We start from the raw sequence: 22201 nt of genomic DNA, 5'->3' as shown, positions 1-22201 counted from the left end.
ATTTTTCTGTGTAAAATTAGTTAACAACATTGAATGTGCGATTCTCTTTAGGATTTATTGAGTTCTTCCAATAACTGGAGTTTTTAAAAAAAATGGAGAAAGGGAAATTTTATTAATTAATTAATAAAATGGCACTAATGATCATTTTTCAAAGAGGAGATTTGAATGATGTAACTTGAGATCATAAGGTTTAACTTTTCCACTAAGCTAACACCTAAAATGTTTCTAATAAGATAAGATTTAAAGTATGCATTCCACAAGACTTTTAAATGGGAATAGATTCTCTCAAGCGTACTCAATTTTTCTCAATTCTATATCCTCTTTTTCTTCATAATTTAATATCTCCTTTTCTCTCATATTTAATAATGTAGATGTAACAATGGAGAAAAATGGAGAGAATTTCACTTGAGAGAAATTACATAAACACTAACAAAGTCCTAAGCAAACTATATGAATTATTCCTTGTAAATTGCCAGAGTTGAGAAAAAAAATGAAAGCCACTAGCAAACTAGAGTGAAAACTTATTTTAGCTTGATATTTGTCATATTTGAATCATCCATCTCAACAACCATTGAGAATGCTTGCCACCATTGCATAAATCTTACGATTTAATTTTAGTTCACAATTGACTCTTTAATTTAATGAATTGGTTACAGGGGAAAGAAAGGTGGAATTAGATCATTGTTGTCCTAAGCTCAATTTCTTAGAATGTAAGTTCAAGATTTGCACCTCTTGATTTTACAAATTGGATGTTGGGAAAATTTTTGTAGGAAAGTATTGTGAAATAAATAAATTTTGTTCTCATGGAAGAACATAAAAGGAAGACGTATCAGACTATCTACTTTGGGGGCTTAAAGCGAAAGATAAAATTAAGAGACACAAAAGGAAGGAACTTTGGCAGACATGGAAGCTTGAGGTATGAGAGATGGTAGCTTTTGTTCAAACGTGGAATTACACCGCAGGTACAAACATGAGTTTTCAGCATCCAGCGGTAGTCAGACATGGACCATTTGTTCACTTGTCCGCCGAAGCACTTGCCCTATATTAACATATATAGACACTTAGACAGTATAACATCCACTTAGCACAATAATCAAAAAGTAAGATGTCAGAGGCTAATAACTCAAATATTTTCTTATTGAATATACACCATTATTATCGTTCAAAACCTTCTATAAAAATGCCTATAAAAGAGAATGCTGCTCTCACTGATTTCACTAATGTACAAACTATTGTACTAAACACCTTTTCTTTTCCTACAAATATAATTTATGAACACTACAACAGAGACATACAGAAGACTGTTTCAGAAAAGGCCTGTCCCCCAAATGTTATGTCACCCAAACCTTATGCCGACTTCCCAGCTGCTGTCCAAGCCTTATGGTCACTGCACAACCGCAACCATAAGTTTTTGTTTATTGACAGCACATAGTGAGGCAGAAAGCCATTCACAGCAGGTAATACTGATTTGAACTGCACTGCATATATATATATATATATATATATATATATATATCTTCTGCTTCCCACATACAGATGTTGGAAAAAAGATGAACCGGAAGTGTGTTTAGTTCAGTGCATAATGAACCCGTTCAAGAAGCTGAACAACTTGGTTGACAGAAAATTGTGGTAGGAGTGGCTTCAAACTTGGTTTTACCGCATCAAGTGGTTCCAAAGACAAAATGTTATTTTGCTGCATATTTGTCAGCTCCAGAAACTGTGTCAACATGTCCCCGTCAAGTATCTTTGGTGCTCCAACCTTATATAAAATACATGTAAGCAAAATAAATGACATGATGCAATATCGTTTAATCAATCAATCTGCATTTCTGAACAATGAATTCAATTAAAAAAGGAAAAAGATGAAAATGAATTATGATAAGATAAAAAAGCCATGGCCTTGCCCTCCTGAAATGCGTTCAGTATTTTTTAAAAAAGTTCAAAAAAATATTAAACTTGTAATCATATTCCATTCACCATATGAGCAACATGCAAAGAAGTAAGATATTGGAGTTGCGTAAAAACGTGAATAGCAAAGAAAATAGGAACAGCTTCCATAAAATGAACTAAAATGTTAAAGGAGGATTTCAAAATTATTATAAATTTTTCACAGCTGATAAAAATTTGAGGTAGAAAGATGTCACGCTGTAGGGGAAACTTACCAGCATTGAATAATAAACTTGTAATCAAGTAATTAAAGTAGTTAAACTTTTAACAATAGCAAAGAAAATAGGAACAGCTTCCATAAAATGAACTAAAAAGTTAAAGTAGGATTTCAAAATTATTATAAATTTTACACAGCTGATAAAAATTTGAGGTAGAAAGATGTCACGCTGTAGGGGAAACTTACCAGCATTGAATAATAAACTTGTAATCAAGTAATTAAAGTAGTTAAACTTTTAACAATACTTTATATAAATATCATCAGTACTGAAAAACATTGAATGTCAAATTTGGACTAAATTCACTTCATAGTTCTTACTGGATTTTCACGGCTGCGAAACTCATTATGATCATTTCCAAGAACAGGTGCAGTCAAATGATGGACAGCAAGTCTTGCTTGCACAGCTTCTAAGAGCTCATATTCCTCTCTACAAAAGAAAAATTGGTTCTATCTATCAAACATGTCAAAATGCAAACCCTATCCAAAAGGACTGAGGCATTATCCTAGCACTGAACACATTATATATGTCAAGCGCACACGTCTAAATATTGAAACAGAACAATATGGTTCTGTGGGGAAAAAAACCTGACATTTACCTTCCTGAAACAAAGCAATGCACAGTTCATGAAATTGCACACGCTACTAACAAGAGAAATTCTAGTAAAACTTTGAAGCATGGATACTCAGTAAAATGGTGACGTAGCCATACCGGGTACAAACCTACGGTACGCGTACGGTACTCGTTGGTACTCTCTCATTATTCCGTTGCGAATGAAATTTGTGTGTCTCATATATTAATATAATAATATATAATTGTATAATATTATTTGAGTTTCTTTGTTGTAACAACAAATTTTTTGACTTTCTAATCTTTTATTGTGATGTTTTGTTGTGAATTGAACTTAACTATCTCATGTTATATCATATAATAAAAAAAACTATAATGTTTTTATTGACGTACCCGTAACTTACATTGTTTTAGAACGACGTAACCCGTACTTATACCTATGCTAGTAACACACTCCTAACACTGATACGTGGGTTCTATTTCATAAGTGGTGGGATCCATTTTAAAGGTGGCAGGACTCGCATGAATTTTAAAGTATGCAAAGAGCATTCATAATCCCTCATCAGCGTGAAAGTATAATATTAATTGCTATTACCAATGTGTCCAGTTGAATTAAACCATCCATTCATTGCAATGTGTCCAGTTAACACACACCCCCACTTATCCTTACAAAACTGACTTGTAAGGTGAGGACTGCCCCCCACTTATAAACATATGTTCAGGCCATAAGAATTTCAAATTTCTTCCTTGTTATAATTTTTAAAATTTTGCATTTTGATCCTCAAATTTTCAAATTGACCCCAATAAATTTCCAAAACATTGCAAATTGACCCTTCAAATTTTTCAAAAATTATAATTTGACCCCTCAACCTTTGAAATTTACAAATTGACCCCTAATTTCAATTTTCAAATTGAGCCAAAAAAAATTAAAATTTATAAAAGTTGCCCAAAATGATGACAATGAAATTTTTTATTACTCCATCCAAACAAAAGTATTGAGAAATGAAAGTAATTTAACTGAATCATTTAAATTGCCAAGAATTCTAAATTCTTTAAAATTTTCCAATTACCTCACCAAACACATTCTTATAGTTTTTCTAGGTCTACCCCTACCTCTAGTGATCTGACTCCCCCTTCATCGGATCTACTCTCTTAACTACATAATCCACAGGTTTTCTCTCCACATGCCCAAACCACCTATGTATTTGTGTGGTGCCCTATGCTTTTGACATTAGCAATGTTGGCGAGTCCGTGCTTCATAGTTCATAGATATGGAAATACAATAGTATTCAGTCTTAATCAGCAAAATTCCAGGCAATGGCTAAAATGCACCTGACAACTATTTACCTTGATATTTTTATAGTTGCGGTCAAAATAAATTGGTACCTTGATAAAGGGATGAAGATCATTATGCTTCCTAACAGAGTACTAACAAGAATAGTATTTTGTAGCGAGTCAACATTTGTCCTGGGGCCAATGCCACCTGACAACAAATCATCAGCTGGAAGTCTGTATGAATATGAGCCCTACAATACAAAGCAAAAATTACATTACCAAAAAACCAAAACTACACTGAAGCAAATTAGGGGGAGGGGCGACAAGACATTACTAAATTCACGAGCACTAACGAACAGTAGAAAAACGCATTAATGCCTCAAGAAGTAAGAAACTAATCCAAAGTACATATTACAACACACCCAATATATTGCGCCAAAACACACTTGAATAGAGTGTTTGTAAAGCAGGGAAAGCACTTCAGTTTTTGGAGAAACAGTGTAACTCCCCACAGCAATAATAAAAGATGTGTCATTTATAAGGAGTGAAATGCTGCACCAAGACAGGTATTGGTCTGTCTTTGCAAGTGATGAAGGATATGGCAACATTTTCGAAAGAGTTTGGCTCATTTATAATATATTTTGAATAGAAAGTGTCCTTAAAGTCTTTTTCTTGGCAAAAATTTCAGGATTACATACAAAGTGACTGTCTCTGGCATGATTCCCAGTACTGCAGAATCAGAAAGTCAAGGAACAATCACCTTCCGTGTATAAATCACATAAAAAACAAAATTAAGCTGAAAGAATTGAAAAACAAAACATTTTCTTCATTTGACACTGTCGAATTTGTGATTTCAATGTGTCTAAGTCACACCACACTCACCTCTATTTATAATAGCATGTAGAATAAATACAATAAATGTTAATTGACATGATTTGCTGCTAATTCAAATCCTAATCTATGATTTTAATCCTAATAATAAATATATGGATTTGATTCATCGATTCCAACTGAGACTTTCAAGAAAGTCATGAACCAGAAACATGCTCCGCACAACTCACAATCGCACAGCGCATAATAAATTTCACATCTAATAAATAATTAGTCGTATCTGCCTCTGTAGCAAAGCTGTCACTTGCAGATTAATTTACATTCCTGTGCCGATTGGGTAGAGTACACAGCATTTGCATTCTGCAACTGCTGTTTTCAAATCAAATTTCTAAAAAGAAATGATAACATTAAATGCAAATTAATAACTACTATTCCAGGAAACTTAAGAATATACCTTTCGGATGCTCACAGCTATCTCAGCCATGAAATAAGCACAGCTTAGTCTCAAATTGCATTCCGTACTTGCATTGTTTGGTGCTGGTGACCAATAACATAACATGGTTAGAATTTTGTTTTCATGAATAATAATAATAATAAACTAATTGCTTTAAGCATGCCAATAGCAACATAGGCTTTAAAAAATTGAAGAACAGCCAATATAGATATTGTTCCCGATAAAGCATAACCACTTTCAACTAAGGTACAAACTGCACAATCCCCTCCAAATATAAAAAGTCGGCGGCACTCAAGCTGTGAAAAAAGCTAGCAACATATGCAAACTACAAAATTTTCCATGTATTTCCCAATGAAACTGTATTATAACACCAGTAACTAGGAAGACCATTCCATATAGTACGAACGGAAAAATATTTAACAAAACTGGTTTGATATTTTTCCTAGACAACCAGAAGTTCATCCATGAATATTTTGGTTTTTCGAAAAATGAAACGGTTCATATTTTTTAACAGCGGTCCCAGAGATAATAAAATTCCAAAAACGCTAACACAAATATTAGAATAGTTTTACACAAATATTAGAAAGCGGCTAATACAAATCAAATTACACAAAAGGTTCATATTAGAATATAGTTTTACATGAGCACTAACTGCAGCACGCATGTCTCTATTTGGCAGTTGTCCTAGAATTTTCTACAGCTGTAACTAACAGAGGATTATTCAGTCAGATAGCCTCCGAAGCATGAGTACTCCAAAATTCATGCACTGGGTACTCTTACGATGCTCATGTTGTACTCATACCGGGTACTCTTATGACGCTCATGCGTAAGTGTACCCAATACGTACCAAAATTAATTTTTGAAATTAACAATGGATACTCTATTTGGGTACATGAGGCTCTTGTTGAATATGTACCACTTCATACCCACGGTCTAGTAATTAAATACAGATTTATTTTTTATTACAAAAATTATAATCCATGTTCTCTCTCTCTCTCTCTCTCTCTCTCTCTCTCTCTCTCTCTCTCTCTCTCTCTCTCTCTCTCTCTCTCTCTCTCTCTCTTTAATGTTTTTGATACATTTTCTGTTATATTCTTTCTCTACTCTTTTCTATAAAAATAAATGTTTTCAAATTCATGTTACGTAAATATCTACTCTGTATACTTTTTCTATTTTCGTATATATATTTCCTAACTTCATTTTGATTTATATATAGTACTGGCTCGTCCCAAAATATGTCAACAACAACAACCAAGCCTTGTCCCGCTAAATGGGGTCGGCTACATGAATCAAATGACGTCATAGTGTTCTATCAAAAACCATGTCTTTCTCCAACTCATTCATCTCTAGATCCTTCTTAACCGCTTGTTGTACGTTCGTGTTGGTTCTTCACCGCCCAACACTCTGTCCCGTACAGCATTGTTGGTAAGGTACAGCATTGTTGGTCTTACCGCTATCCAATAAAAATTTGCCTTCAACTTAAGCGGTACTTTCGCATCACATAATACACCTGAGGAACTCCTCCATTTCAACCACCTAGCTTGGATTCGATGGTTTACATCTCCTACTTCTCCGTCATTTTGTACTATAGACCCAAGATATTTAAAATATGTAACTTGTGGTATGATATGATCTCCAACTTTCACCACTACACTCGAAACTCTTCACCTCTTGCTAAATTTACATTCCATACTCAAGCGAAAACCATATGTTTCTACCAATCTCCCATTTAATTCTTCCTTCGACTCTCCAAGTAGGACTATATCATCTGCAAAAAAGCATACATCTTGGTGCTTGCTCTTGGATGTGTTCTGTAAGTACATCCAACACTAAGGTGAAAAGATAAGGGATTAGAGTTCAACCTTAGTGCAATCTTATTGTTATGGTCTTCGGTGTCTCCTCCTTGTGTCCTCGCTAGTTGAGACCCCTTCATACATATCCTTGATAGCTCGAATATAGGCCACCCTAACACCTTTCTTCTCTAGGGCTCTCCATAAAATCACTCTAGGCACTCTATCATATGCCTTCTCCAAAATATGTCACTTTAGCAAATTGCACACGGATTAAGAAAGGTTGTTAATGTTGTACGAGAAAGAGAAATTATGAGTTAGTTTACAAAATTACCCTTTATTAATGGTAGAAATGGGAAAATAGAAAAATTCAAAAGAGAGAGAATAATAAATGGTAAGAGGTATAATAGTGAAATCAACATTAATATGTCATTGATACTGTAAAACGGCATTTAAAATAAATTTTTCCGGCTAGAATGATATATATTGTGGGGATGAAGATGTCAATTAGGAAAGATGTTCCCTTACATATTTGTTAGTTAATTGTTTTGGGTTAATGTATAGTTTTGAGTTAGATATTATTCTTGTGATTTATATCTTTTATACAATCAAGTCATATTTATTTAAAATAGTTTTTCAATATATTTTAAAAAATTTATATTAGTGTACCCGTACCATAGTTTTTTGGGAAATCTCGACCCGTACTCGTACCTGGTACCGTGCCCGTATGTTACAGCAGTTTTGTTACTAACAGTTATGGCAGTTACTAGTGCCTCTATAAACGGCAGAGATGGAGTCATTTGTAACATATTAACATTTCTCAGTCAGGTGATGAAATTCACTCTTCTCTCTCTCTCTCTGAAATTCAACAAGGCTTACCTTCCAAATGATCTGAACATAAAACAGCTATGCTTCCTTTACGATCTGAAACAATAGCCGTGTTATCATCCATGAGAATGCAATCAGCAACCAACCTCTGTGATGGGTCACCGTAGAGTTGCTCCAACTTTCTTGCCTCCTAACATAGAAGATACAAATTAAACAACTTCAGCATTGGAATTTCATATAAACAATAACAAAGTATCAATACAGAGGACCGTGAATCACGATGAATCATGATGTGTCAAGCATAAACATCATAAAATGATTTCCATGCCAAAGGAAATAAACATGTAACCAACCCCATGAGAGAGAAAGCATAGTGTTGTTGCACAAAAGGAGATGAAGAGAGGGGCATGGGGCACAAAATATATGGAACTTTATTTCAAGGAAATGAATGCAAAGGACAGTTTCTTAAGTTAGCCTCAATAATTAATAACAGGAAATAAGCAAATCGGAATAAACTACAGAATTGCTCTCCAATCTTTACAATAAAGGCAGTCATCACCACTCACCTCATGGTAAGAAAAGAAAAGGATACCATCACGATTATCTCCAACTGCAATTCTACTAAAATATGCAGTCAAAGATCTTATCGAGTAGCGCGTCCTTCCCACGGCATACTTTCTCACTCTTTGTGGAGTGTCGTTTGGGAAACCACAGACATAAAACTGAATAAGAAAATAATTGAATGAGATGACTATAGCCAAATGAAGATATGAAACTTTCTTATGTGGAGAGAGAAAATTGAGAAAGGAAGGGATGGTGGGGAAGTAAAATGAATGAGATACATGCAAGAGCTTTGCAACATACAGCATTGGCAGCAGATGCCAAAAAATAGCGATCAAGATAAGGACAGATCGCTTGAACAATTCCCTGCCATGTAGTTGCAGAAGCCAATCGGAACTGCCAAATTTCATTTTCATCAAGTTTGATGCCATCAGAGCTATTATCATCAGGACTGCTGGCAAGGCTACTGCTTGATAGGCATAGCTGTTCAGGAACATGACCAACAATTTCATTGAACGGTGAAGTTCTTTGAGATGATGACCCTGCCTTCGAACAGAAGGTCATTGAACCACTGTCTGAATTTTGCACATGATCAATGCAGAGAACAAGAAGACGACCCTTGGCACTGCCAAAGAAGCATCCTATTAGAATATGGTAATCAGTGTGAAATGTATAAATTACCAAAATCTTAACTATGGAAAACTATAACATATTGATTTGTTTTGCCATAATATATGCAGTAAAGGATTGTCGAAGTAAATGAAAAAATGTATATGTTTGCTACTATGAAGATATTATATAATTTTGGAAACTTCACTTCGGGCACTTTATGCTAATTATTATGGGAAAATATATATTCAATATTTCTCTTTAAGTGGCCAAGTCAAGTTTTGTGACCTACATTCCAAATCAATGTGGGTCCTACACTTTGGAAATGTATCCCACATAAAGTGGTGGGACCCATATGGATTTCACCCAATAAAATAGTCTGTTAGAGAGAGTGTTGAAAAGAGTGTTCTTAGCACTCATTAATAAATTAATTGTTGATAAAAAGTAGTTCGGAATTAAAATTTTCTCAAACAATGACAGTTGTAATGTAATGTAACAAACAAGCCCAACATGCCATATACTATACCACATTACATTAATTCTCAGTACCCTTTAGTTTGAATCTGTCAGAAAAGGAGAATGCCTATTGAAAAGTATACACTGCCCTTTCCAAGAAAATGTGCAGCGAGACTTTCATGAGGAAAAAAAAAACAGTTTTGAATTTGAGACCCTGTGTTGGCAGGTGAAAGCCATGTGCCGATGCTGGTGGTTACTGATTTCTATAGAAAACTTACCTACGGAATTGAGTGTCCTTATTCTTTAGCATACAAATAATGCATTATTGCATGCTTGTGGGTATCAAAGCAGTCTATAATGCATGAGTCAAACTCTTCTTTCGGTGAGTATATGCATATATGGTGATGGATTCTCTCCATCAGAATTCTCTCGATTTTTTCCATTTGCAACATCTCAACCATCAAACTCGATCTCCTTTTTTCTTTATAAGTTTATCTCTCTTTTTCTCTCTCTCATGTTTGATGGTTTAAATGCTACAATTGAGAAAAGTTGATAGAATTTCAATGGAGAGAATCCATTCCCGTGCATATACACTCCTTTAAAAGGAACATGCATGAAGCTCACTAGCAGTTTAGCTCATTTTAAGGCATAAAAGTCATATGTAACTCATAAAAGAGGAGCAACCAGCAATGCAATAATAAAAGGGAAAGCAACTCCCATCATTTAGCATTTGATATACAAGGAAAGTTAAAAGACCACAAAAGCTCAATGCCATACCTCTCAGCTTCACCACTGGGGATTGCGGGTGGACCAGAGTACAGACTAGTTCCAACCACAAGCACCTGCTCACTTCCAACCCTAATTAATTCCATGGATGTTGCTGTTTCTCCAAGTTCTAGTCTAAAAGACGATAGTACTGACCCGCTTAGGGGATCCACACAACATATGTCAGACAAACATGTACCAATACTCAGTTCGGTCCTCATCACAAGTAACATCCGACTTTCGTTGTGATACAGGACCTTCCGTGGAGTGCCCTTTAAATGAAACTTTCTCATATTAAGTCTCTTGCTGTAGACCATCTCCACCTAAAGCATCAAAGTGACAAATATAGGTAACTCAAGATAGCACATACAAGAATCGCATACAACATAAATTCAGGAATGAAAACAGTGGTTGTTTCTTGGTGGGGAAGAAAGTTTGAGTGGATATAAATCAGTGTTATTACCAAAAATTTATATGTTTCTTGAGTAATGACTGCAACAAGACCCTCCAACAAAATTATATAATGCCCAGCATCTCATAGCTAAACAATTGACAGTAATCACAATGGGACTTTTAATATGCATTTAAATAGGCAGTATAAAAGCATTTTCAACGCACTATAAGTTAAAAGAGAAAGAACAACCAAAGAAATAGTGGAATAGAGCAAGATACTGTAATATGATTTTCTTACCAGATGCAAACTGTTTTCAGCAACAAATAATATTCCTTTTGGACAGTCAATAGAGCAAACAGGAGTTACATGTGAAGATGGTTGAAATGAGATAGAAGTATAGGAAATGCTGTGTCTTGCACTGTGCAACAACCAAGGCCTATCACTTAGTGCAATTATATCAGCATCAAGTGTGTCATCCAGGGGCACCAAGAAAACTGGAGTGATGCCAATGCGACGAATGGCAATCAATTGAAGCATGCAAGGAAGGTTCACGTTGATACCCATGGTCATAGAATTTACCAAATTTATAGAAGATAAAGCAGTGTCCACCACATTTATTGATGATGAATGAGACGGTTCGGTTGGCCACTCAAAGCGAAGGAGCATTCCATTCCGCAATCCGGCAAGAACATAATATTTATCAACAAACACGAGTCGTACATCTTGAGGTATGCAAAAACTTTTAGCAGTTCCCGCTGTACTTTTTAATGAAATTGTTCCACAAGCAACTACAGTGACTCCACCATTCGGATCAAAAGACCAAATCTCCACAGAAGGCCTATGGGTGCCAATAACAAATGTTTTATTGATGTCCACTCCACTTACAGTAGAAGCCATGGAGCTATTATTTTCTGAAATGGATGAATTTGATTGTTTTTTTCCATACTTTGTTCTAGGGATGGAAATGCATGATACTTCGTTCTGCAGCTCCAAATGTTGCATTTCATAAATTTCATATTGATAAGCCGATAGCATTCTAACCCCAAGGATAAACAAAAAACATGGGTTGGAGGTTGACACAACGATGAAATTATGCCCAACTGCCCCCAGACTAATACTCAGATTGTCTGGGTGCCAAGATGTGCAAATAGGAGAGGACAAAGGGATACCTTCAGAATGACCATCCTTAGTAGGCAAACAAAGCTTAACAGCAGATTGATAGATCTGAACAAGCAAACCATCACTCACAAGGCCACATGCCAAAGTACATACATTAGGTTGGAAACCAACAGAATCAGTCACATCAGTAAAACTTAAGCCAACTGACAATATTCTGGTCTCCCCAAGAAATGATAGAACTAGAAAAGAATGATATTGATCTGAAATTTTCATTCGAACAGTCCAAGTACCAGCTACCCCTTCATAAGTAGAAGGGGTTCTAAGTAGCTTTTCTACATTGATGCCACTTTGAATAACCCTTAATGACCCCTCAGGTGTCACACCACAGCAAGCAAACATTTGGTCTTGCTTCTCATCATGATAATCCCCAGATGTCACATCAAAGATTGGTGCAATGTTTTGAATAAGATTTGTAAAGCATAGCCTTCCATCTTTCAATTTCAGGACCAAGCTGTCCCCCATTTCTACAATTGATGCTAGATATCCCTCCTTAACCCACAAAAGTTCTTTACAAGGTAGACCTTTATAGAGACACTCCGAGAGACTGAATTTAGGGCCATCGGAGTCAAAATAAACTTCAATCATAAAAAATTCTCCAGTGTCTACACAAAAGATCATCCTAGGAACTTCATAATTTTCAGGTTCCCAACTCCAAGAGCATATGTACTTCGGACCAGAATTAGTACCACCACTGTCACTGTCTATGCACATAGGATCATAATCACTAAGCTGCAACAAAGCACAGGCGGCAACACTAAAGCCTTCATCATCAAGATCGTGTAATTTACAAGAGTCGTCCATATAAGTCTGCTCTTCTATTGCATTAGGTAAAATGTTCAAGCAAGTCTTGTACACAGATAATGGATTGCGAGGATCTCTAAAATCCATTAACAGAACATCACCAGCCCTGAATAGAAACGCAAGTCCTGGAGAGTTAGGAACTTCAACAATGTTATGTGCTAGAGGTCCAGCTTCAACATACTGAGAAATGACAGAGATTATATGTGCTTTAACATTCCATTCCAATAAGAGCAATTCATTTAGAAGAGCTCCCCTCCTGTAGGACAAAGAAAATGCATTCTTTTCAGTAAGCATGTGTTATGACAAATACAACAGAAAGATAAACTAATTTCATTTATAGAGCAATTTTCAAGACTTGGAATAAACTCTTGACAATGGCCAAACAAATCAATCACCACACCTATTTAGAATAATAGCTAATACAGGATTCTGCCCCTTGATTGGTTGTCGGGAATCTAGTGAAATAAAGCACATACTCCAAATAGTACCACTAATACTGGTTTTCTGCATGGTTCTAGAAGTACTTGCAGTCTCTTCACTTTCAGAGGGATATATTATTCTCTGGAATTTAGCAGAAACCATCACATAAGTATATTTCGTCAGGCAAAAGAATGAATTTATCGAAAGAGAAAAAAATTAGAAAATACAAAATAGAATTGTAAATAGTTACACTTCTACGGGTATAGGGCATTGTAAAAAATACAAAACATTAGATTTTTCCAATCTTACTGAAGTTCACAAAAAAATCATTAGCTTAACCATAAAGATAACAAGACAAATTTGCCCTATATTTATGCCCAGATGCCTATCAGATCACCTATGCTACCAGAAAACTGCTATATATGAATTTTTTTTCCAACACCAACGTGCGGCTTTTTTAAAATACAGGATGGTACAGTAGTTTTGGACCTCATCAATGATATCACTCCCAGTCATTGACGTTGACATAGAAAACAGAGCCAGCCGATCTTCATATGCACTTGCAGCTATAAAACAACCACTGCAGAAAGAGAACCAGACGAGTTAGTATTTAGTAATATTCACATAACTGAAGCATGCTGTTTTAACTCTTTGTCCAATGTAACATTATTTGATTCGATGTCAAACCATCGTGACTCTTCAACTAACAGCTCCGGCTTTTAGAAAAGCTGGATATTGACATGGCATGTGGGCCACTTTATTATTAACCTACTAGTCTATCCAAGATCCTTTGGGTCGCCCGTTATTTGGTCACTCAGGTCATGCTTCAACATGTCTATTCTTTAGCGTGATAAGGGTGTTCACATTAGATGAGATATGGCATGAAAACGTGATATTACCAATGAGCATTATAATATATATATATATATACACACACCAATAACATACAAAGATTCAACTCTCTTGCACTTAAATGTGATTTTAAAATTTCAAGTAGATTTTAAATGCATTGGAGGTTGCGTACATTTAATATGAACATTAGTCCTCATCACGGTCCCCACCAATACAATCTGACCCTGAGCAGCCTGCAACCACAAGGGATCGTTGTTTGTAGACATCGGGATATCATATCAGCCATATGACTTGTTTATTATCGGTCAAAGTAACACTCCATGCTGCAAAGGCCGGGAGTTTCCCAAGCATGGTTTTGGGGATAATATATCATTGCCAGATAAAATATTGGAGAAAAAAGGGAACAAATTCAAGGGATGACCATAGACAAATTTCTGGGGCTACACTGTTATTTGCAATATATAAAGCAACTAATACAAGTTTGCAGAGTGGCAGAAAGACACACAACTAAGGACAAAAAGAAAGATAATATATATGCCTTCCAATAAAATTTCCAACTAGAAAAGAGATCACCTGGAATCAACTGCCAGCATTCGTCCCGGAAGATCCCTTATGTTTCCAGGATTAGATAGTTGAACATGTGTTATAGGAAAAAACCTACGACAATGCATAACAAAAAATGAGAAAGCTTCATAGGGATATAGAGCTTAATTGTTTTTCAAAAAAAAATGTAGTTCATGATTTTTGTAATAATAGTTTTTCATACTATAATGATACACTAAATGAGCCAATCTGAAAATTCACCCAAAATAATATGCAGTACCAATCCAACGAAAAAGAGAAGACAGTGAAAGAAGTGGACCTGTTCATTTCATTGCAAAATGTGAGCAATGACAGCTTTCCAGAATCCGATAAAGCAACCAAGAGGTCTTTACCTTGAGTCTACCAAACAGAGGGGGGAGAAAGGAAACTCAATAAATCCAATCTTGTCAAATATCAACAACAACTAATTTCATTCAAAACAACTGATATTTTATAAGGAAATTTGAACTCTGTTGACCAAGGACTGTCTGATTGATGAACAGATTTTGTTTGAATAAAACGAAGCATAAGATCGACGCACAAGATCTGCTATAAATAAGTCTGCTATAAATAAGTTTGTGTCCAACATGAAACACTACACACGCAGGGTTGACTAATCTCTGCAATCGAAATTCATTTACATTACAATTATTGTGCTACAAATCTTATTTTTCTTCCTTTGCTTCTTTCATGTGTCCATTACTCCGTTCATTATAGGATCGATATCCTTCCATTAACTCCTCCTCGTCTAACAAAAATATAACTTATATATTGATCTATCTATATTCTTATTCTAATAAAAGTCTTTTGCTAATAAAACATCAATCATAAATGCTAAAATTTCACATGTTTTGAATAAAGGTTTGAGACTGCAATTTGGGCTGCAATATCACAATTTTGTTAAATAGCGTCTATATACCGTTATATCATGGTGGAATTAGGACAAACCGTTGTTGTTTCGCGATACGCTGTTTAATACAAAATGTAGTCAAATAGCTGCTATGGTGGCGCTATAGCACTATCGCATAGCAGACTTCAAACAATCCATTATTTTCCCCTATAGGCAATTGAAAACATAGGCGAAACAGCAGAAATATTGAAAAACCTCACCCTACTAATGTCGACCCAGAAAATATAAATGAATCAAATTTACTAATTGCCATCACACACACCTGTGGACGACAGGCGCGAAATTTGTCATTCCATGGCAATACAGCAAGATCTTTAATGATACCAAAAACAGGCTGATCACAAACGGTTTGTACATTCCCATCCTCATCAATCACCACCAACTCTATAGATGTCTCCTAAAATCATCAAAAAACAATAACAGTAAAAATTACATAACCAATTCAATTAAATTACACTAACCATGTATTAATAGGGTTTAGGTTCCAAAATTGCAAACCTAACTAAATAAAAGTGGGAAAGGGGGATAGAGAAAAACCTTGCCGAAAACGACGTCGTTTGAGGAAGGAGAACGAAGGTGGGCGTAGAGGACCTGAAGAATGGCGCTTGCTCTGACAACGCACTTGGAGAGATAATAACGCGAAGTAGAGGATGATGAAGAAGATGGACTTGACTTGGCGGAAGAGCATTCTTGTTCGGAAACCGCCATTAATTCACGATTTGAAGGTTTTCGAGTTCGCGATTAATACGATTGGTTGTTTGTTGAGAAAATTGAGAACGAATAAGAGGTTTGGAATAGCGAGGGTTCATTGAGAGTAGAGAATGGTGTGATGACGATGATGATGATGCATAGTGTATTGAACTTTGAAGCAGAGCGGTAGAAGGAAAAAATGTAGAAAACACACGACACGGGTTTATATGTTTGATTGAATTGATGCGTAACTTTCTCTTGGTTTATTTTCTCTACTTTTTCATGGAATGAATAAAATAAATTGTTAAACCAAAAAATTTTAGTATGTTCCTCAAATTTTTATTTTGTTGGTGATCGGGGTTAAACCAAAAATTTTTAGTATGTTCCTCAAATTTTTATTTTGTTGGTGATCGGGGTTTATTTTGTTGGTGATCGGGGTTTGAACCATGGACCTTCCATGTATTATATGCTGTCCTTGTCAACTGAGCTAAGCTTACGAGAACGTATAGTGCTCGACTTTATTGAAACATGAATCATTCGAAGAACCCGAGTTATTGATCAGTCGAAATATAAACTCTGCTACTGAAAAAGATACTATTTGGAGATTCTTCGTCGAATCATGCCATCGGTAATAGAAGTCGAACACATAACTTTATGAGTGAGTCGGCTATTAATCAACTCGGTCGACTATCGTTATCTTTTCATTTTAAATTCATTGGATTAAATTGTGTTTATATACTAAGTTTTTACATTTCTTTTTTATCTATACTAATTATTTTTACAATGAAAATGATATTTTATCTTTACAATGAAAATAATATTTTAATTTCAATGAGATTCTTGGAGTATATGATGGCGAGAGTGGGGATGCGTGCCAAATGGGTGGCATGGATGAAGGCGTCGGATGGAGTATGCACATCCTTGTTAATGGTAGTCTCACGGTTGAGATTGATATCCAGAGAGGGTTGAAGCAAGGAGACCCTCTAGCTCAGTTTCTACTCCTTTTGGTGGCGAAGGTTTTAGTGGGGTGTTGAGGAACACGGTGAGTCACAATTTGTTCAAAGGGTTTAAAAACAAGACTGAAGGTATGGGAATCGCACGTCTTCAATGTGCGGATGATACTTTATGTATATGGGAAGCTTCGGTGGATAATCTTTGGACGCTTGAGGCATGTTGAAAGGGTTTGAGATGACTTTGGGTCTTAAAGTCAAATTCCATAAGAGTTGTTTGCTAGGGATTAACGTGTCTTCGGAGTTTATGAGTATGACATGCAAGTTTTTGAATTGTAGTGAAGGGGTGGTGTCGTTAAAGCATTTGGGGTTGTCGGTGGGAGCGAATCGTTTGAAGCCTGTCACGTGGGAGCCTCTATTTGAGCAATTTGTCTCAGAAACTTAAATCATGGGAAAAATAAGTATGTGAGTCTTGGGGGTCGTATTGTTCTTCTCAATGCGGTGATTAATGTGATTCCCATTTTTTACTTATCCTTTTTAAAGACATCGAACAATGTTTGGAAGAAGATTGTCAAGATTCAACATGAGTTTTTGTAAACCAAGGAGTAAGGGAGGTTTACGGATGAGGGGTATTAGATTGGTAACTTTGAGTTTGTTGGCAAAGTGGAGATGAAGATTGTTATAAGGCAAGGATGGCTTGTGGAAAGAGGTGCTTATTGAGAAGTACGGTACTCAGGTGTGTAATTTGTTGGTGGAAGCTGATGGTGCTTGGGCAAGTTTCATCTCTAAATGGTGGAAGGATATTGTTTATATTGAGGAGGGCGTGGGGAGAGGTGGTTTAATGCAGAGGTCGTTGGGAAGGCGGGGATTGGCAACTCAACTATTTTTTGGAAGGACCAATGGAGGGAGGCAATTTTGTTTAGCCGGAAATACCCAAGACTATTCGCAATCTCTGACAATAAGGAGGCTTCGGTGGAGGAGCATATCCAAGTTTTTGGAGATCGGGGGGATTGGGATTTTATGTGGCGAAGGAATCTTTTTGTTTGGGAGGAAGAACTTTTGTTAGTTTGAAAGGGGGTTTAGAGGGGCACAGGTGGGTGAATCACCCCGGATAGATGGGTTTGGGGTTTGGAGGGGGAGAAGGTTTTTTAGTTAAGTCTTGCTATGTGAAGTCGGAAAGGTTATTGGTGGATGAGGAGAAGTGGAATATTGAAGAATTTAGAGTTTTCGAGGGTATTTGGAAGTAAAGCTCATTTGAAAGTGGTAGCTTTCTCTTGGAAACTTCTCATATATCAGATCTCTACTAGAAGAAATCTTGCTAGGCGTAATTGTTTACCACCGGAAGTATCTTCTAGGTGTGTTTTGTGTGGGATTGCGGAAGAATCGACCAACCATCTTTTCCTATATTGCAACTCTACGACCAAGGTCTGGACACGTGTAATGAGATAGCTTGATTTCTCTTTTATTACTCCTACGAATTTGTTTGTGCATTGGGCTTGTTGGAGTAGTGAGGGGAGAAATAGAAGGAATTGTAAAGGTTTGTGGATTATTTGGCATGCAACTATTTGGGCTATTTGGCAAGTGAGGAATCATTTGATTTTCTGCAATGAGGACAGACAAGAGGATGAACTTTTACCATAGATTATTGTGCAGTCGTAGCGGTGGCGTTTGTCTAGGCTTAACATGCAAACTTGTTTGTATTATAAATGAAGTTTAAATCCTCAAGAGGCACTCTTGAGGAAGTAGTTGGTTTGTGTCTTTGGCGTGGCATTTTCAAGGGCCTAGGAGTTTTTTGCCTGTTGTTCTCCTTTCAGTGCCCTAAGCTCACTATATGCGTCTGGCTTTTTGGTTTTGGATCCCTGTTGTTTTGTTGTGAGGCGCACAACATGTGCGTTTTGGGGTCTGATTTTGAGGCTTTGGTATGCTCGCCTTGGATTAGAGGGGACCTTAATGCCTCAGTTGAGTTTTGGGGGGTTGTATAAGTTGTTGAAATCCTTATTTCCTTTGTTGTATACTAGAGCATCATGATTTGCTTTGGTGGGATAGATCGGGCTATCAAAATTATGTCGTTTTTTTTAAACCTAAGTCGTTCGCCTTTCGCAATAACACCCAAAATAAAATAAAAATGGTGCATTTTTAACGACTCTAATAATATATATTAAATTAATTTTTATGTGTTGAATTTTTTACACGTAAGATAAAATATAAAGGGCAAAAATGTAACATATGAAGACAGACAAAAGACCTAACAACATATAATTAGCTAACAATATTCTTCATATAAATTCAGAGTGCTAATTGATGAAATTTATAATTTGTCTATAAAACAACGGAACATCGGAAATATTTATGTGATTGTTTTAAAAATAAAGTATTTCATATAAAATAGACACGTGATGTTCCAAAAAATAAATAGGATTAACTGCAGATCATATTCCACGACATTTAAAATTTATCACATTACATTTTTATAGTTCAAAAATATGACGAGGGACAAAAAACTGTCCAATTTTAAAATAGAGGGATCAATTATGCAAAATAGTGAAAATAGGGGACCAAAACTGCAATTAAGCCAAAAAAATATATAGATACATAAACGTCACCAAGTGACTTTTGCACGTGTTAAAAAATGTAGTTAATTCTACACGAAAAGTATAAACTATGAGTGATTTTACAAAAATATTATTCATTAATGACACAATAAAGAGAAATTAATAAAACTAAAAGAAAATAGGAAAAAAAAATATTAAAGTATATGGTTTGAGGATTTAGAAGAGAAAGGGAGGTGATGACTTGCCCTTCTTTTTTAAATTACAAATATTGTAAAGAAAATTAAAAATAATTGTAACAATAACATGATAAATGATTATATAATACTTCAATCACACTTAATTTATTTTTAAAAATATTTTATATTGTTCGTAATTTAAAAAAAGAAAAGTAAGTTATCTCCTCCCTCCTAAACACCAGATTTAAACACACCTTTAATGTTTCATAGATTGTAAAGTGACTTATGATTGACCAAAAATGAAATAAACACACACAGAAACATGCACTCGCGCGTGTGCGGTCTAAGATTTTGAGTAAAGATAACGGCTAACTCGTTCATGCGATTGCTCTTGATCCAATGTATACGGTCTTTCGGATTCCGTTCATGTCCTAACATAGATAAACTCGATAGAGAGCTTCAAAATTCAAAGATGAAATATTTACGAAAATATAATTCTTGGAAATCATAGAGAAGCTATAATAAAATTTAATTTATGTTAAAAAAAGAATAATAGCATCACTAAGTGAATAGAGATAAAAGAGTCATATTTGAGATAATAAGAGGAGTAACAACTTCCCCCGCACAATACTACCCCAAATTTGATCTAAGCATACTTGATTAATCTTGACATTCTAAATAACCACATCACTCATACTACAACAAACTTGATTAAATTCCCTAAAAAAAAAAAACAAATTTGATTAAATGTTTTAGTTTACGCGTTTTTTTCCGGTTTTATATAGACTTACGTTGATGTAAAGAACATGTATAGTTGACACAAGTCTATCAAAAGCAAGATTACTTAATCTCCTACACAACTCTTTCAACTCAGAGAGAGACATCCCATCTACATCAATTCTCTGCTTGTCAATTTTGTAGGGGAAATGTTAACTAGTGCCTCCGGGGCACTAGTTAAGGACTTTAAATAGTAACATTTTAAAAAAGTTTGTGTAATAAAGTGCACTGGAAGTTGAAAATTTTGATATTTTTAAATAATAACTATTTGATTTAGTATGCTTAAAAAGTGTCCCGGAGGCACTCGTTAACAAGACCTTGTAGTTAGCTCTCAATCAATGACCATCAATGATGAACACTCTATGTATGGATAATCATTAGGTAAAAAAAAAAACAGAAGTTAGTAGAGGAGAGACGGAATTTCCTTCAATTTGAACAGAAATAAAAGGATATATCGGATCTGTTTGGTAAGCCCATAAAAGAGCTTTTAGCTTTTAGCTTATAAGCTCGTTTGATAAAAAAAAGTCCTGTTTCGTAACACTTTTCACCATGAGCTTATAGCTTATTTCACGAGCTTATAAGCTATTTTTCAGAAGCTACTTGAAGTAGCGTTTGAGCTTATAGCTTTTAGCTTCTCATGGTTTATTCTATTTTTACCCTTACCACTTTAACTAAAACCCATGTTTACCCTTAATAATTAATTTATTATAATTTAAAACAAAACAAAAACGATGCTACATCTGCATGTACACACGATTGCTGAATCTCTACCGCGAAACCATTGTTCAGTATAAGACACATACAATTTTTTTTCCTATTGTTGTTGTCCTTTTAATTGTGCAATATAATTTTTATTTTCAATTGTGCTACTGCTGGGTATGTATGTATACGTATGTTTTTTTTGTTTCATCCTTCGTTCTTTTTAACAAATTTTTTTAATCTTATGAATTGATTATTTTTTATTTTATTCTTAAAATAAATTTGCAAACTTTAGTTTTTTTATTAATGTATAATAACTGGAAACTGAATCGAAATAAATTGAAAATAAATTTTTACCGAAAAACAATAATTTAATAATATCTAAACATTTATTAAATTTAAAATATTTAAATTATCAAATATCTTAAATATTAATTTATAGTGGTATAAATTTTAGATGAATTAATAATGTCCTTTTATGTAATTTTACATTTATCAGTTAGTTCAACCGCTAATTTACCAAACACTCTAATTAGCTTATAAGCTATCAGCTAGCTTATCAGCTAAAAACTATCAGCTAGCTTATCAACTATCCGCTATTTTTACCAAACAGAGCCATCATCTCTTGTCAAAATTATAGACGAGCTAAAGTTTGAAAATATTATATTTATTCAAATCTGCTGCAATGCGAGGTGATGTAAGTAAAAAAGTGTTGAGATTATATAAATGATAATATTATATTTATTCAAACATGCTGCAATACGAGGTGATGTAAGTAAAAAAGTGTTGAGATTATATAAATGATTAATATTTGTAAAACTGAAGTATCATATGTAAAAATAAAAAAACTAATTCACACGTACCAATATATATTTTTTTATCTTTAATTACCTGTTAGAAAAAATTATGAAAATTTAA

The 22201-nt window shown here is 34.9% G+C and overlaps 1 protein-coding gene across 3 annotated transcripts; it reads right to left on the bottom strand.

Annotated features, from left to right (window-relative positions):
* Positions 1-1108: 1108 nt before the first annotated feature.
* On the bottom strand, positions 1109-16317 carry LOC146910949 (Cleavage and polyadenylation specificity factor (CPSF) A subunit protein). 3 transcript variants are annotated; one of them, XM_085726488.1, is made up of 15 exons: positions 15977-16317; positions 15702-15836; positions 14810-14889; positions 14120-14604; positions 13585-13675; positions 13076-13236; positions 10993-12931; positions 10314-10624; positions 8775-9096; positions 8477-8632; positions 7962-8100; positions 5293-5375; positions 4119-4258; positions 2483-2591; positions 1109-1759 (listed from the first exon to the last, which is right to left on the bottom strand). In XM_085726488.1, the coding sequence occupies exons 5-15, from the start codon at positions 13621-13623 to the stop codon at positions 1568-1570; spliced, it is 3591 nt and encodes a 1196-aa protein (XP_085582614.1). In that variant the 5' UTR covers positions 13624-13675; positions 14120-14604; positions 14810-14889; positions 15702-15836; positions 15977-16317; the 3' UTR covers positions 1109-1567. The 3 variants fall into 3 exon arrangements, 2 of the variants coding, with proteins under 2 accessions (XP_085582614.1, XP_085582613.1); XM_085726487.1 differs by having other exon boundaries at positions 14521-14604; XR_015019004.1 differs by lacking the exons at positions 1109-1759; positions 2483-2591; positions 4119-4258; positions 5293-5375 and adding an exon at positions 6303-7060 and having other exon boundaries at positions 7155-8100; positions 14521-14604.
* Between the last annotated feature and the right edge of the window lie 5884 nt (positions 16318-22201).

The sequence above is a fragment of the Medicago sativa genome, chromosome 7 (genome assembly GCF_051527215.1).
Source record: "Medicago sativa cultivar Bolivia chromosome 7, Bolivia_mono, whole genome shotgun sequence".
Lineage (NCBI taxonomy): Eukaryota > Viridiplantae > Streptophyta > Magnoliopsida > Fabales > Fabaceae > Medicago > Medicago sativa.
Note: the sequence above shows the minus strand (reverse complement) of the source record. Positions and strands in the feature narration are given on the sequence as shown.